This window comes from Scyliorhinus torazame, chromosome 6, assembly GCF_047496885.1.
Source record: "Scyliorhinus torazame isolate Kashiwa2021f chromosome 6, sScyTor2.1, whole genome shotgun sequence".
NCBI lineage: Eukaryota > Metazoa > Chordata > Chondrichthyes > Carcharhiniformes > Scyliorhinidae > Scyliorhinus > Scyliorhinus torazame.
This window is the reverse complement of record NC_092712.1, coordinates 287,540,769-287,557,075: the sequence shown is the minus strand read 5'-3', so window position 1 is coordinate 287,557,075 and position 16,307 is coordinate 287,540,769. Positions and strand designations below refer to the sequence as shown.

The window sequence follows — 16,307 nt, the reverse complement described above, 5'->3', positions numbered from 1 at the left end:
TCTTCCTATCTCATTTTCTTTCTCGCCTTATCCAGTCTCTTCCCACGACATCTGAATGTTTCAATGTCTTCAAGCACTTCTAACAGTATCCAGTTTCTTGGCCCTAACCGCCTGCTCTTTACCAAGGACATCCAAATCAAAGTTGGTGTGAAAACTCTTCTTCCTCGAGTGGAGACCCAACTTCTCCCTATCTGCTACCACCTTCCTCAGACTGGATAAACTAGTTTTGTAACATCTCCTTTAACTCCACTCACGTCCTCCAAATAAAAAGGTGTTGCTGTGGGAATTGACATGCTTTGTCTGGCTTTTTGTGAGATGTGTCAATATTTCTTCATTCCAGCCCTGCATATCAGGCCCCCTCTCCTCTTTTCTGATACACTGATGACTTCAAGGCGGTGAGGACCCGGGTTCTATCCCAGCCCCGAGTCACTGACCGTGTGGAGTTTGCACATTCGCCAAAGAGACCATTCCTTCCACAATACCCTGGTCCAGTCCTCAATATTCTTCACAACGCCTCCCACTTCTGCAGCACATTTCCATGCAAGCACAGAAAATGCAATATTTCCCCTTTTTCTCCTCATTCTCATCATCTGGGGCCCAAAGGGAAACAACTTTCTTGTATCCCTTTTAATTTGAGTATTGCCGAATGAGATATGATTAAGCTTTCCATCTTGCATTCATCAGGACAGACAAGAATACCAAATTTCAAAAGGAAATTATACTGCATAAATGTAATCAAAAGCTTGATGGATAACTGTTCCCTCAAGCAATGCCTTGACCAGAGTTGAATTGCCAACAACTAATCAGCAGCCTTTTCACATGCAGTACAAATTTGTGTTCCCTTTAAATTTAGTATTCTGGCATCTGTCCTCAAGAGTGCCAAACAAAAAGCTCTGACATCATGCCAGCTTTTTTCAGCAATTCTCAAGTTCTGCACTACCAGGCAAATAAGTTTCATTTTAGGACACTATTCATAGAATCACAGAATTGTTATAGCGCAGAAGGAGGCCATTCAGTTCATTCCGCGGCGTTCCCTTAATGAGCATTATGACTGAGTGCCATTCTCCTGCCATTTCCCTGTAGCACTATGTTGTTTCTGTTGAAACAATTATCTTTTTGAAAGCTTTGATCACGCACGTCACCACCATACCTCCAGGCAGTGCACTCCATATCCGAGCCAGTCGCTATGTGAAAAACGTTGTTTCTCACATCGTATTTTTAAAATTCATTTTATGAAATATGGGTGTGCTAAGTGAGCATTTATTGCCCATCCTTAATTGCGCTTCAGAAGTTGGTGGTGAGCAGCATTCTTAAATTTTTGCAATTTCAGGATTTTGACCCAGTAACAGCAAAATATTTCCAAGTCGGGATGGTAAGTGACTTGGAAGGGCGCTTGCAGGTGGTGGTGTTCCCATGTTCCTGCTGACCTCGTAATCAACAAAGAACAAAGAAAAGTACAGCACAGGAACAGGCCCTTCGGCCCTCCAAGCCCGTACCGACCATGCTGCCCGACTAAACTACAATCTTCTACATTTCCTGGGTCCGTATCACTCTATTCCCATCCTATTCATGTATTTGTCAAGATGCCCCTTAAATATCACTATCGTCCCTGCTTCCACCACCTCCTCTGGTAGCGAGTTCCAGGCACCCACTACCCTGTGTGTAAAAAAACTTGCCTCGTACATCTACTCTAAACCTTGCCCCTCGCACCTTAAACTTAAGCCCCCTAGTAATTGACCCCTCTACCCTGGGGAAAAGCCTCTGACTATTGACCTGGGTTTGCAAGGTGCAGCCGAAGGGACGTTGGTAAGTTCTTGCAGTGCATCTTGTAGATGGTACACACTACAGCCACCGTTTGTCGGTAGTTCAGGGAGTGAATATTTGTGGAAGGGGTATCAATCAAGCAGGCCGAGCTTCTTCAGTGTTCTTTGAACTGCACTCATTCAACCAAGTGCGAGTATTCCATCACACTCCTGATTTGTGCCTTGTACATAGCGGACAGGCTCTGGGGAATCAGGAGGCGAGTTGCTTGCTGCAGAATTCCAAGTCTTTGTAGCCACAGTATTTATATGGCTAATAGTTCAGTTTCTGATCAACGGTAAACCCCCTCCTTCCCCACCCCCCCAAACCAGTCCAGTTTCTGATCAACCGTTAAACTCCCCCCCCCCCCCCCTCCCCTCCCCACCCCCCCCCCCTCCCAATGATGCTAGTGGGTGATCCAGTGATGGTAATGCTATTAAATGTCAAGGGACAATGGTTAGATTCTATCCTGTTGGAGATGGCCATTGTTTGGCACTTGTGTGGTGTAAATGTTATTTGGCACTTGTCAGCCCAAGCTTAGATATTGTCTATGAACTGGCACTCAGTATCCAAGAGTCACAATGGTGCTGAACATTACTTCTGACCTTCTGATGAAAAGGTCATTGATAAAGTAGCTCAAGATGGTTGGGCCTAGGACACTACTCCAAGGAACTCCTGCAGTGATGTAGTGGAGCTGGGATGATTGACATCCAACCACCACAACCATCTTTCTTTGTGCTAAATATGACTCCAAGCAGCATCACTCCCCCCCCCCCCACCCCCACTGACATCAGTCTTGCTAGGGCTCTTGATGCCACATTCAGTGAAATGTTGCCCTGATGCTAAGGGCAGTCACTCATTCCACCTTTGAAATTCAGTTATTTTGTCCATGTTTGAACCAAGGCTGTAATGAAGTAAGGAGCTGAGTGACGGTATTTTATTTGTGCGCCCAATCATAAGATTTATGCCATCAATAATGAATTTACATGTCATCATTGCACAGGGGCCAAGTGGCCCTGGCAGAACCCAAACAGAGTATCAGAGCAGGTTATTGCTAAGCAAGAGCCACTCGATAGCGGTCGATTGCCCCTTCCATCACTTTGCTATGATCAAGAGTAGAATCAACCAAGGAGTGGCAATTGGCCGGGTTAACATAGAACATAGAACAATACAGCGCAGTACAGGCCCTTCGGCCCACGATGTTGCACCGAAACAAAAGCCATCTAACCTACACTATGCCATTATCATCCATGTTTATCCAATAAACTTTTAGATGCCCTCAATGTTGGCGAGTTCACTACTGTAGCATTTGAATTTGTCCTGCTTTTTGTTTCCAGAACATACATGGGCAATTTTCCAGATTATCGGGTAGATGACTAGAACAGCTTGGTTAGTAGTGCAGCAGGTACTGGAGTACAAGTCTTCAGTACAATTGCCTGAATATTGTCAGGGTCCATAGCCTTTGCAGTATCCAGTGCCTTCAGCCATTTCTTGATATCAGATGGAGTGAATCGAATTGACTGCAGACTGGCATCCGTGATCCTGGGGACGTCCAGGCATGACTCAGATGGATCATCCACTCAGCACTTCTTGTTGAAGATTGTTGCGAATGCTTCAGCCTCGTCTTTTGCACTGGTATACTGGGCTTCCCCATCATTTAGAAAGGGGACATTTATGGAGCCTCCTCCTCCAGAGAGTTGTTCAATTGCCCACCACTATTCATGGCTGGATGTGTCAGGACTGTAGAGCTCAGATATGATCGGTTAGCTGTGGAATTGCTTAGCTCTATAACTTGCTGCTTATGCTGTTTTGCGTGCAAATGCTGTAGTTTGACCAGGTTGAAAAGTTATTTTTAGGTATGGACCATGTGACTCCTGGCATGCTCTACTGCACTCTTCATTGAACCCATGGTTGATTGCTTGGCTTGGTGGTAATGGTAGAGTGGGGCACATGTTGGGCCATGATGTTACAGGTATTGAGTACAATTCTGCTGCTGTTGATGGCCCACTACGCCTCATGGATGCCCAGCCTCAAGTTGAGAGATCTGTCAGCACGGTGGTAGTACCACACAAGACGATGGAGGGTATCCTCAATGTGAAGATGAGACTTCAAAAGGATTGTGCAGTGGCCAGAACTACCAATACTGTCACAGACAGAGGCATTTCCAGCAGGCAGGAAGAGAATCAGGTTGGTGAGAATGACATCAGGGACTTCCGATGACAGTGATGTGCTGAGCAGATGAACATCAGGTGGCTCACCACCAGAACATCGCCAAATAGGCACTTTTCGTCAAAATTAGCCCCAAAATTCGGTCTTCTCACCCACAATTAAGGGAAAGGATAGAATCATCTTGCCAGCAAACAGGAGCTTGAGAGGCCGCAGAGATGGTAGGAGCAGAGGGAAAAGCCATAAGCAGCGGGTGGACGGGTCGACGGACCCACGAAGGGAGGGGTACCCAGCCACCCCGGAGAGAGGTAGACCAATAACCTGAACAATAACCTCCTTCCACCAACCCCATCCCCCCCACCCCGGGGATGGATGAAAGACTTTCCTGACAAACGAACTGATGGCGATGAGGGAGGCAATAAAAGTAGAAATCTAGGTGGTGGTCAAAGTGGCAGTGACTGAGGCGCTAGTCACCATGCAGATGGCAATCGATGGACTGGGTAAGAATGTGGAGGCTCAAGGGAAGATGATCCTCGAACTGGAAAAGGGGTTGATGGACCAGAGCAACAGGATTGTCGTTCTGGAGACTGAAATCAAAAGGTAGTGACCGACCCAGTGGAGCTTGAAGGGACCAGAGCAACAGGATTGTCGCTCTGGAGACTGAAATCAAAAGGTTGGTGCCGACCCAGGGGAGTTTGAAGGGGAAAGTCCATGATCAGAATAGGTCCCGACACTAGAATATCCAGATTGCGAGCCTGCCAGAGGTGATCGAGGGCAGGGACCCGAAGGGCTACGTGGCTCAGATGCTGGGCAACCTAGTCGGGAGGGACATCTTCCCCAATCCACCGGAGATCGACAGAGCACACAGCTCACTCCGACTGAAGCCCAAAGCGGGGGAACAACAAGGGCGATAATTGCAAAACTGCATTATCAGGATCATGAGAGGATCCTGCGATGGACAAGGCAGACAAAAGCAAGCAGCTGGGAAGGACATAGAATCCCAATGTCCTTGTAGACCTGGCAAAGCGCAGGGCCGAGTTCAACCAGGCAAAATTGGTCCTGTACAGGTGCAGAGTGAGATTTGGAATGCTGTTCCCAGCCAGGCACTGGGTCACGTTCCAAAACAAGGAACATTGTTTCAATACCCTGGCAGAGGCAGACGAGTTTGTTCAGACAAACGGCCTGGACAAGGGGCAGGCAAGGCAACGCTGAGGGCGTAGCAGAAGAGGAAAAAGAGGGGAGAAAAAAAAAGAACTATGATGGGCACACACTATGCGCGAGACTGTACTGCATCACTTTGAACAGAAAGGTCAGACCACAGAGGGGCAAGGGTAGCGGAACGCAGGAGAGGATGAGGCAGTGAGAGGGAACAGATATTTTAGCGGACATGGGAAAGGGGTAAGATCAGCTCCAGGAGGGGAGGCCACTGCAGTAGCGGGGAAAGCTTGCGCTAGGAAGGAAGGAAACAGGGGAGTGGAGAGAACCACGGGGGCAGGGTTGGGGAGTGTAAGGGAGATGGGGAACACGGGATTGTTGGGGGGGGGGGTGAGAATGAATAAAAGGGGAATACAAAGACAAGAAATAGATGGGTCTTAGGTTGACTTCAGCAGGTGACGTGCAGGTTGAAGGAACAAGATGGCACCGCAATCAGCCACTTTGGAGGGTCCCTAAACAAAGGGAGACCCCGGAGTGCAGGGGCGCACCCACGTGGCGTACTAACAGTTAGCAGCCATGTTGGGTGTCCCATGGACAAAGGGAAAGCCTGGAGTGCTCTTGGTGAGAATGGTGACCGTGGCCATTTTGGATAGCCCCCTAAAAAACAAACCTCGGGGTGCTGGGGCAAATCCACCAGTTAAGTATGGTTAATCCCACAGAAAGGGGGAGGGGGGACAAAAAACCCTCACCAGGATTATCACCTGGAACTTCAGGGGACTTAACGGCCCAGTGGACAGATCCAGAGTCTTCGCCTATTTGAGAAATTTGATAGCCGACATAGGTGCATCTCTTGAAGGAAGACTGAGGGAGAAGGACCGACTGTGGATAAGGAAAGGCAGTGTGGGATAGACGTACCATTCCTGTTACGGGACGAGGGCTAGAAGGGTAGCTATTCTGATTAACAAGCGGACGGTGTTTACGGCGACAAGAACTGTTACGGACCCAGAGGGACAGTACGTCATGGTCAGCGGTGTCCTAGACGGGGCACCGATAGTCCTGGTAAACGTGTACGCGCCCAACCGGGACGACACAAATTTTATAAAGAAGACCATGGTGGAATTCCCCGACATCGACACACACTGACTGATCGTGCGACCGGACTTGTACAGGACCCATCGACAGACCAATCAAACTCCAGAACAGGGAGAAAGACAGGCATGGCTAGGGAATTGGGAGCATTCATGGAGCAGATGGGATCAGTGGACCCACGGCGGTTCCTACACCCTGGTGAGAAGGGATTCTCGATCTTTTCATCAGCGCACAAGGTATACACTATATCGACTTCTTTGAAGTGGAGAAATCGGTGCTGTCAGACATAGTAAGAGCGGAATACTCCGCGATAGTCATCTCTGACCACACCCGTATTACATGGATGTGAGGTTGGAGACGGGCCATACCCATAGCGCCGCATGGAGGTTGGACACGGACCACTTGGCCGGCAAGGTCTTCGCCAGAAAACATCACGGGCCATAGGGGAGTACATCACTAACAACCAGAATGAGGAAGTCTCACCTTCCATATTCTGGGAGGCTCTGAAGGCTGTGATTAGGGGAGAGATTATAGCCTACAAGACACGTAGGGATAGGAAAGAGAGGGCAGCCAGGCAACAACTGATCGACTCCATCCTGGCGGTCGACAGAAGGTACTCCGAGGCCCCGACCATAGAGCTAATGGCAGAGAGGGAAAAGCTACAAAGCAGGGCTTTAACCTGCTATCCACCAGGAAGGCAATGCGCCAACTCTGCCAGACACAGGGGACCTTTTATGAACACTGCTGAGACAATGCTAGCCGCTAGCTGGCTCACCAGCTGAGAAAGCAGACAGCCACGAGGGAGATAGCCCAGATAAAGGATAGCAGAGGAGGACTGGTAGCCGGACCAAAAAAAGTCAACTAAGCATTTGAGGCCTTCTATTGGGGACTGTACACTTCTGAAACCCCCCAACGGGGACTCTGGGATGAAATGGTTACCCGATGGACTGGGCATGCCAGTCATGGGGGACGATAGACAGAGGGAGCTTGAGGCACCGATAAGACTGGGTGAGGTCATGGAGAGCATCAATTCAATGCAGGCGGGGAAGGCGCCGGGACTTCCATACAAAATTCACACCGGCTCTGGCCAGCACCCAGAGGAGACATTCGCAGACTCGTTAGCAAGGGGCTCCATGCTTCCTATGCTAACACAGGCCACCATAATCGCTGATACCCAAGAAAGACAAAGACCCAACGGAATGCAGATCATATAGACCCATTTCGCTGCTTAACGTAGATGCGAAAATACTCATAAAAGTCCTAGCCAAGAGACTGGAAAACTGTATACCAGAAGTGGCCGCAGAGGACCAGACATGCTTTATCAAGGATGGACAGCTAACTGCGAACATCAGGCGGCTGCTGAATCTGATACTAACCCCATCCAGGGAGAGAACAGCAGAGGTGATAGTCTCCCTGAATGCAGAAAATGCCTTCGACAGAGTCGATTGGAAGTACCTCAGAGGTACTGGAGCGATTTGGGCTAGGGACGGGGTTCACTTTGTGGGTGAAACTCCAGTACAAAGCCCCTAAGGCGAGCGTTCTGACCAACACCACCAGTTCTGAATACTTCCAGTTGCTCAGGGGCACCAGGCAACAATGCCCGTTGTCCCCACTCCTGTTCGGCCTGGCAATTGAACACCTGGTGATCGCTCTGCGAGACGCAAAAGGCTGAAGGGGTATCCGAAGAGGAGGCAGAGAGCACAGTCTCAGTCTATGCAGATGACCTGCTCCTCTACATCTCGGACCCGCGGAACGGCGAGAAGGAAATCACGAAGCTCATGAAAGAGTTTGTGGCCTTCTCGGGCTACAAACTCAACCTGGGCAACAGTGAGGTATACCCGGTGAACCCGAATGGGGGAGGGGGGGGGCCTGGAGGGTCTACCATTCAAACTAGCCCAAAACAAATTCCGCTATCTGGGGATTCAGATAGCCCACAAGTGGACACAGATCCACAAATGGAATCCAACCAATCTGGCGGAGGAAGGTGAATGCAGAGATGGAATGCACTCCTGCTCTCCCTAGCAGATGATCAAGATGAATATACTAATATACTGCCAAGATTCCTCTTCCTGTTTAGATCCATACATATCTCCATACAGATCTTCATCCCCAGGGCATCTTTTCCAAGGAATAGTTAAAATTATTATGTTGTGTGCGCGGGTTTTTTTTGGGGGGGGGGGGGGGGGGGGGGGGAGGAGTCCTAGCCACGACAACACTCCCATCCATTCCATCCCCCTCCCCCACCCGACAAAGTACACATCTAACACATCTAGCCCAGTGGTGGTAGCGACTTTAAAAATTGGTAACTAGATGAGACAGCAGTTCGGCTTAACGGAGGTGTCCACCATGGTCCCCATCTGCAGTAACCACAAGTGGAGTCAGGATGGGGGGGGGGAAATCACCAGCGATTAGGGAGTTCTACATGGGGGACAGACTTGCAACCCTGGACAAGCTGACGGAAAGACTGGAGCTACCGAATGGACAGGAGTTCTGACATTTACAAATCAAAAAGTTTCTCCGGAAGGAGACGACAATGTACCCTAGGGCCCCAAGAGACACAATGCTGGAGGAACTGCTGGAGGCGGATTGTATGGAGAAGGGGAACTGTGGGGACATTTACTGTTAGAAAGGTCGAGAATACCATTAGACAGACCAAGACAGAAATGGGAGGACAACCTAGAGACGGAAGTAGAGTGGGTCTCCGAAGCGAAGTACTGAGCAGGGCCAACTCCAACTCCTCCTCCTGTGCGAGGCTAAGCCTCATGAAGTTTAAAGTGGTGCAAAGAGCACATCTAACCAGAACCCGAATGAACAGGCTTTTCCCGGAAGTGGAGGACAAGTGTGAAGAGTCCCATGGTGGCCCGGCCAACCACGCCCACATGTTCTGGGCCTTTTGCCAAACTTCTCGGGTTCTGGACAGCTTTCTTCAAGACAATGTCCAAGTTTGTAGGATGAGGGTGGAGCCGTGCCCGAGAGTGGCAGTCTTCGGGGCCAGCCAGAACTTCACATGGGGAAGAGGGCCAACACCCTTGCTTTTGCTTTCTTAATCGCACGATGGGGAATCCTGCTAGGCTGGCGATCAGCAGCACCACCCACAGCTGTGGACTGACTGGCAGACCTGTCGGAATTTTTCCATCTGGAGAAGATCAAACACACCATCCGAGGGTAGAATGAGGACTTCCACAAAGAATGGGGGCTATTCATCAGCCTGTCCCATGATTTGTTCGTAACCAATAGCAGATAGGAAGGGGGCTGGGGCTAGTGAGGGCAGACAGGACCACAAATAGCAGATAGGAACAAGGTGCGGGCAGCAAGGGAGGATCCCAGGGCAACATCAGGGGGGGGACACGGAAAAGACCGAGGAGGCTTCCCACAAATCCATAGGGATAAGAGGGCCTACAGCATCTACAAAGGAAGAAAGGGCCCCATGTTGGAGCCCGACCAACAAAGGGGAGGGGGGCGGGGGAATGGCCGACAAAAGGGGGACAGATAAATTGTGTATACAAACCATCTTGCTCACCCATTGTATAATATATAACATACAGATGAAAAAATTCAATAAAAATATTTTAAAATAAAATAAAATTAAAGGAAGGGGGAGGGTATTGCCAATCTTTGGCTTTTGTAAATTGTATCTGGTCTACACAGACTTGTTTATTTTGTAGTGTATAAAAGGAAAAACCTGAATAAAAACATTTTCAAAAAAAAAAAAAAGAGAACGTGTCAAGTATGTTTGTCCCTCACTATCTACCACAGACCCGGTCAAGCAGCTATGTGCTATAGTTCACGGTCAGCTCAGTTTGTGGTGCTGCACATTAGTTCTCCACCAAAAGTACATTCTGTGCCCTTGCCACCTTCAGTGCTTCATTCAAGTGGTGTTCAACACCTGCTGGGCAGCACGATAGCATTGTGGATAGCACAATTGCTTCACAGCTCCAGGGTCCCAGGTTCGATTCCGGCTTGGGTCACTGTCTGTGCGGAGTCTGCACATCCTCCCAGTGTGCGTGGGTTTCCTCCGGGTGCTCCGGTTTCCTCCCACAGTCCAAAGATGTGCAGGTTAGGTAGATTGGCCTACACCCTGGATCCGGCTCAAGTTTCTGCAGCTGACAGCACTTTCTGTACATGTGGTTGACCAGATCACCAGTAACGAGCACAACTTCCCACATTCTACAGGATAATGTAGTCTCCACTACATTGGTTACAGATTTGTGGACATCTCCATTCAGTCCGTAAGCATGACTCAGTCCAGTCACCTGTAATTTTAACTCTTTGCTTTGCTCTTTCTGACCTCCACCTCCTGCTGTGTGAAATTCAAAGCAAGCTCAAGGAGCTGCACCTCATCTGGGTATTTTACAACCTTCCCTACTAGTTATAGAGTTCAACAATTTTTGAACTCAACTTCTGTCCCCAGTTTATTTTCTTTATTGCTGGCTTGGATTTTCTCTTGCTTAACTTATTGTTTTGCATTTGGAGAGCAGCTGTTGATTTACACCTCCTCTAGACATTTCTTTGCCTGACCCATTATCACTCCACTTGACTCTGCACAACAAACTCTATTGTGATTCCAGTCCCTCCTTCCCAACATGCGATCACAGACCTTCCCTTATGTTTTTACTCTCACCTTCTCCCTTTCACTGGTTTAAAAACGTATTCCATCTCTAACTTTTCCCAGTTCTGCTCAAAGTTCATCAATCTAAAATATTTACTTTGTTTCTCTCCAAAGCTGCTGTCAGATCTGCACAGAATTCCAGCATTTTCTTTTTTATAGCTGTATTTCTGCATCAGGCCACCAACAGCTTTTGACTGTTTTTTTGGATATTGACTAAAAATATTTTATAGATTAAGTGCTTACTAAAGAATAGCTCCAGAACAGCACAGTTAATCAACAAAATTTTATGATGAATTTTTTTTTTAAATGACTGAAGAATGCATTACATGGTTAGATTTCAATAATTTTTCTCTTATTGTTTGAAAACTTATTCTATTGTTTGACTGAAAGTGGATTAATGTTATTAATTTAATGCTGTAAAGGAGACGACATTTAATCTAGATGGTGCAGAAGTCATAAAGAGAGCTATTTTTAGCAATAGAAAGGACATGTAGATTAGAACGACTCATAATTGCTGTAACAAATAGCTGTAATATGAGCAACTTACCGGATCTTCATTAGTTTTTACACTTATACAAGTCCATTACCTAGCATAGGTCTGCCATGCACAAAACACCATAATTTATTGCAGATGGAAAAAAATCTTGAGAAACACAAGGAAACCCAATAGTGACAGGGAGACCAAAATTCATTAGTACAAAGAACAAAGAACAAAGAAATGTACAGCACAGGAACAGGCCCTTCGGCCCTCCAAGCCCGTGCCGACCATACTGCCCGACTAAACTACAATCTTCTACACTTCCTGGGTCCGTATCCTTCTATTCCCATCCTATTCATATATTTGTCAAGATGCCCCTTAAATGTCCCTATCGTCCCTGCCTCCACTACCTCCTCCGGTAGTGAGTTCCAGGCACCCACTACCCTCTGCGTAAAAAACTTGCCTCGTACATCTACTCTAAACTTTGCCCCTCTCACCTTAAACCTATGCCCCCTAGTAATTGACCCCTCTACCCTGGGGAAAAGCCTCTGACTATCCAGTACTTCCATCAATCTGCCAAACTCTCAGGAAATAATTAGACTCAGACTGGCTTGAGGTTATTTAACTATTAGACTTCGATGTCTTAAGAACAAAGAACATACAACATATAGTGCAGAAGGAGGCCAATCGGCCCATCGAGTCTGCACCGACCCACTTAAGCCCTCACTTCCACCCTATCCCCGTAACCCAATAACCCTTTTTTGGACACTAAGGGCAATTTAGCTTGGCCAATCCACCTAACCTGCACGTCATTGGACTGTGGGAGGAAACCGGAGCACCCGGAGGAAACCCACACAGACACAGGGAGAACGTGCAGACTCCGGACAGACAGTGACCCAGCGGGGAATCAAACCTGGGACCCTGGTGCTGTGAAGCCACAGTGCTATCCACTTGTGCTACCGTGCTGCCCTACCGGTCCCAACCTTTGTCCTTGGTACCTCATCCAAATCAACAATGCAATTAGAGATTCCAGATATTCATTTTTTAAAAATACATTTATATTAAGTATTACCTGTGAAAGCAGTTTCTTTAACAGTTGTACAACAATTGGGTCCTCTGGGAGTGGACATTCCAGCAAGAGTCCATTGCGTACTTTCTGGCGCAAGTTCAAATGCCTGTACAAGTTCATTATGTCCTTTGATCGTAACACATAATCAAATATAGAACGATTGACTGGCTCCTTGAGAACACTCAACAGTACAATTTCCTTGTCTATCTGTAAAAATTCCAAAAACAAGCTGCTTGAAAGACAAATACAATTGAAACACAATGTCTACATTGTAAATCAGACCTTGACTAGCATCATCGCTAAAAAAAAATCAAATTAGTCTTTAGCAAAGTCACTATGGTGTCAGAACATTTAAAGAATTTGGATAAGTTTTTCCTCCCCTTATTTATGTCACTACATGGCCTAAAATAGTGTTTATTGATGCTTTACTCTCAAGCTCAGGCTATAAAAAGCATTCAAGAACAAAAGCAATTCATGTTGCCAATTAAAAATTCCTAAGCTAGCCAATTGAGGAAATTACAGATTCAATCATGAGTTGCAATACTCCTATCTGTATTCTTTTTAATGCACTGTTGTTCTGTTTGCCCAAAAAACTTCCAAGTCTGAAAAACATTCATTAGCAAGTGAAGAGGACATAACTCTGTCTGCCATGCCGTTCTAACTCTACGTTATTACAATTACATAGCTCTGCCTGAAAGCTTTACCCTGCCTGTTTGTTACTCTAACAAAGCTGGAAAAAAATTTATTCAGAGCTTCCAACTCAGAGGAGGTTTCAAGCCAATCCACATTCAACAAGTTGCTCTGAAAACTCCATTTAATTTTGACAGACTAGATTAATTCCAAAGCAGAGACAATCAACAACATTCTAAATAAAACTCGATAAAACTCTCAATATTCTTAAGTCGATATGCCCTAATATCCAATGTTATCAGATCCTTGAAAAAATTGCAGGATATAGATTTTCGACAAAAAACTGATCAGTTCTGCTTTGGGCCATATCCTATCTGTGTAGCAAGCTCTGTTAAAATCTGTCCATTAGTTTAAGGATATAGTGTTTACAAACAGATTAACAATGAGTGGAAATACTACCACCGCTCACCCTCAATGGCAGAGGCAACAAGCAAAATAATTCAACTGGCTTTCCATTTAACATTTCAACAATCATTCCGATAAAACAATACAAATGTATGGAATACATGCAAATAAGGTGCAGTAAAATATATCAAAGATATTTTAGACTGTTCATCTATAAAACTTGCTGAAGTGTGGCTGACTATAGTTGGAACTACAGAAGCATTTACCTATAAAACATAAAACCATAACAGAAACTTAATCTACTCAAGCAATTCTGCATTTGTGAATGAACCAATGAGTCTGCAAAATCCCCCAATTTAATAATCAGGTGCACTTGAGTTCAATCATGATCAAGAAAACAGACAGGTAATTTACTCCCAGACATTTACAACTGTCATTCTGTGGCTAGTCAGTAGACATTCAAGGCAGACAAAACAATTTCCAGTTGAGAAAAACCCAGGATAAGACATTTCTCAGTACTTGGGATATGTTAAAATAAGTCCCAGCATCATTGTGAGCACAATCCAATGATGCTGTAACATCAATCTCATTTGGCTGACATAGGTAACGGATTAAAATTTCCATCATATGTGAAATTAAACGCTGAGAAGAATAAAAACTGCAAGAGCTTGTTACAAAGCAACCAATTATAGAACAAAACAAATTATTTTTACTGTACCTGTATTATTGGTTGGGAGATGAATGGACTAAGATATGGCATCAGTTTACAGTAGACATCAGCAATATTCAGATGTTGTGCTACCACTGTTATGAATCCTACAGCTCCATAACGTATCCAGAGATTTGGGTGGCACAAAAAAGGTGCTAATGTAAACAAAAAGGGTCATCTTAAAAAGAAACAAATATCAAGATAACACAGTAGCTACAGAGAAAGGCAGCAAGATAGCATCTTCTCACTTCATACAAGTTAATTCAAACAAATTAACCAAATTTAATTCAAATCTAGATGGATAAATGCCAGGTGTGTACAGCAGAGAGAGAATTTACTCAAGAACATAAGAACTCAATTTTCAGACTTCCTCATGATCCTGCAAAGCATAATCTTACCCCGGAATCTAATCCCCAATAGGGATGGGCAATAAATGCTATCCTAGCCAGTGACGCTCACCATCCCATGATTGATTTTATAAAAAAAACAAAATCAAAAACCCACTGTACGCAGAAATCAGAATTCTTGCTGCCAATCACCAGATCATTATCTGGGAAGGGCAGCACGGTGGTGCATTGGGTTAGCCCTGATGCCTCACGGCGCCGAGGTCCCAGGTTCAATCCCGGCTCTGGGTCACTGTCCGTGTGGAGTTTGCACATTCTCCCCATGTTTGCGTGGGTTTCGCCCCCACAACCCAAAAAAGATGTGCAGGTTAGGTGGATTGGCCACACAAAATTGTCCCTTAATTGGAAAAAATGAATTGGGTAATTTTTTTTAAAAATCACGATCTGGGGACACGGATCGCCTCTTCCTTATTACACCCTCTCTCCAACCCACCTCCCACACCGCCGCCCCCCTCCATCCCCAATCAGAAAGCTCATCTGTGTTCACAGAAGTGTCCTCTGCTGTGCAGCATGTTTGCACAGCCTGTGGACACCCTGTCTGTACTCAATGAGTAATAGCTTGGTGGAGGCTGCACTAGGTGACCAGCGCTCATCTTAAAAAAAGGAAAACCTTTTTGCGACAATCAATCTCACCAATGTCACTGGCAAATTCATAGATGTGAGGCTTTTGCAGAAGTCCCAATTGACACATGCAGGTCAGGGCATTGAGGGCTTTATAAATCACAAACTCCTCGGCATCACTGAGTCCTTGCTGAAGAAGAGGTTTAAGGATTGATGAGCTCTGCCATCCAACATAGGCTGCAACACCTGAAAATATAACAGGTTGAAAATTAAGAGCACCGTCAATCTTCTGAACAAAATCTCAAAAAGATTGAACTTGGATCAGGTACAATTTTCCCAAGAAAAGGGTTGGTTCATCGCATCCAGTTTTCTCCTCCAACCAGAAGCCCTGAAAAGTCAAAATTAGACAATTCTACAATATAAAACTAAATAACTAAGAGGCTGCAACAGAACAGCAGACAATCATTTTATAAACAGAATATTCTTCTGGCAATCCGAACTCGTCCCAATTTGACGACTAACAAAGTGTGAATTTAAATTTCAAACCAAGCTTGATTTGCCGGTGTCCCATTTATTGGAAGGCTACCAAAAGGTTTAAATGTGTTTGAGGGTGTATTAGATAATCCCTGTGGATACCTATCACATAACAAAGTTACACAAACAAGCAAGAGACATACATTGAAATGCAGCAAGAATTTAAACCTTCAACAGTTTTAGTTAGATAAAAAAGGGAAGCACGGAGGCACAGTGGTTAGCACCGCTGCATCACAGCGCCAATGACCGGGGTTTAATTACAGCCTTGTGGGACTGTCGATGTGGAAGTTGCAATTTCTGCATGTCTGCACGCGTTTCCTCCAGGTGCACTGGTTTCCTCCCATAATCAAAAGATATGCAAGTTAGGTGGATGGGCCATGCTAAATTGCCCCTTAGTGTCCAAAGGTTAGGTGGGGTTACGGGGATAGGGTGGGGGTGTGGGACATGGTATGGTGCTCTTTCAGAGGGTCGGTGCAGACTAGATGGCCAAATGGACTCTTTCTGCACTGTAGGGATTCTATGAAACTCAATGTTTACTCCCAAACTTCGTTACCAAGGAAATTAGAAGAATCATGCATTCAGTTTGTTATTTGTTGGTATACTAATTGTACAGTACTAACTTGGTGAGAATCAAAGGACTGCACACAGGTTTTAGCACGTGGTGCTTGTTGTTGAAATGCGTACATAGTACAATAGCA

At 45.9% G+C, this 16,307-nt stretch overlaps 1 protein-coding gene across 1 annotated transcript in view; it reads right to left on the bottom strand.

The window, feature by feature from the left end:
• Positions 1-16,307, bottom strand: part of pik3r4 (phosphoinositide-3-kinase, regulatory subunit 4) — a 143,564-nt gene that overhangs the window by 90,509 nt on the left and 36,748 nt on the right. Inside the window, exons 6-8 of the mRNA XM_072509794.1 lie at positions 15,148-15,321; positions 14,120-14,265; positions 12,370-12,573 (exon numbers count right to left, since the gene is read on the bottom strand). Of these exons, the coding sequence (XP_072365895.1) occupies positions 12,370-12,573; positions 14,120-14,265; positions 15,148-15,321 (524 nt within the window). The remainder of the gene's footprint in view (positions 1-12,369; positions 12,574-14,119; positions 14,266-15,147; positions 15,322-16,307) is intronic.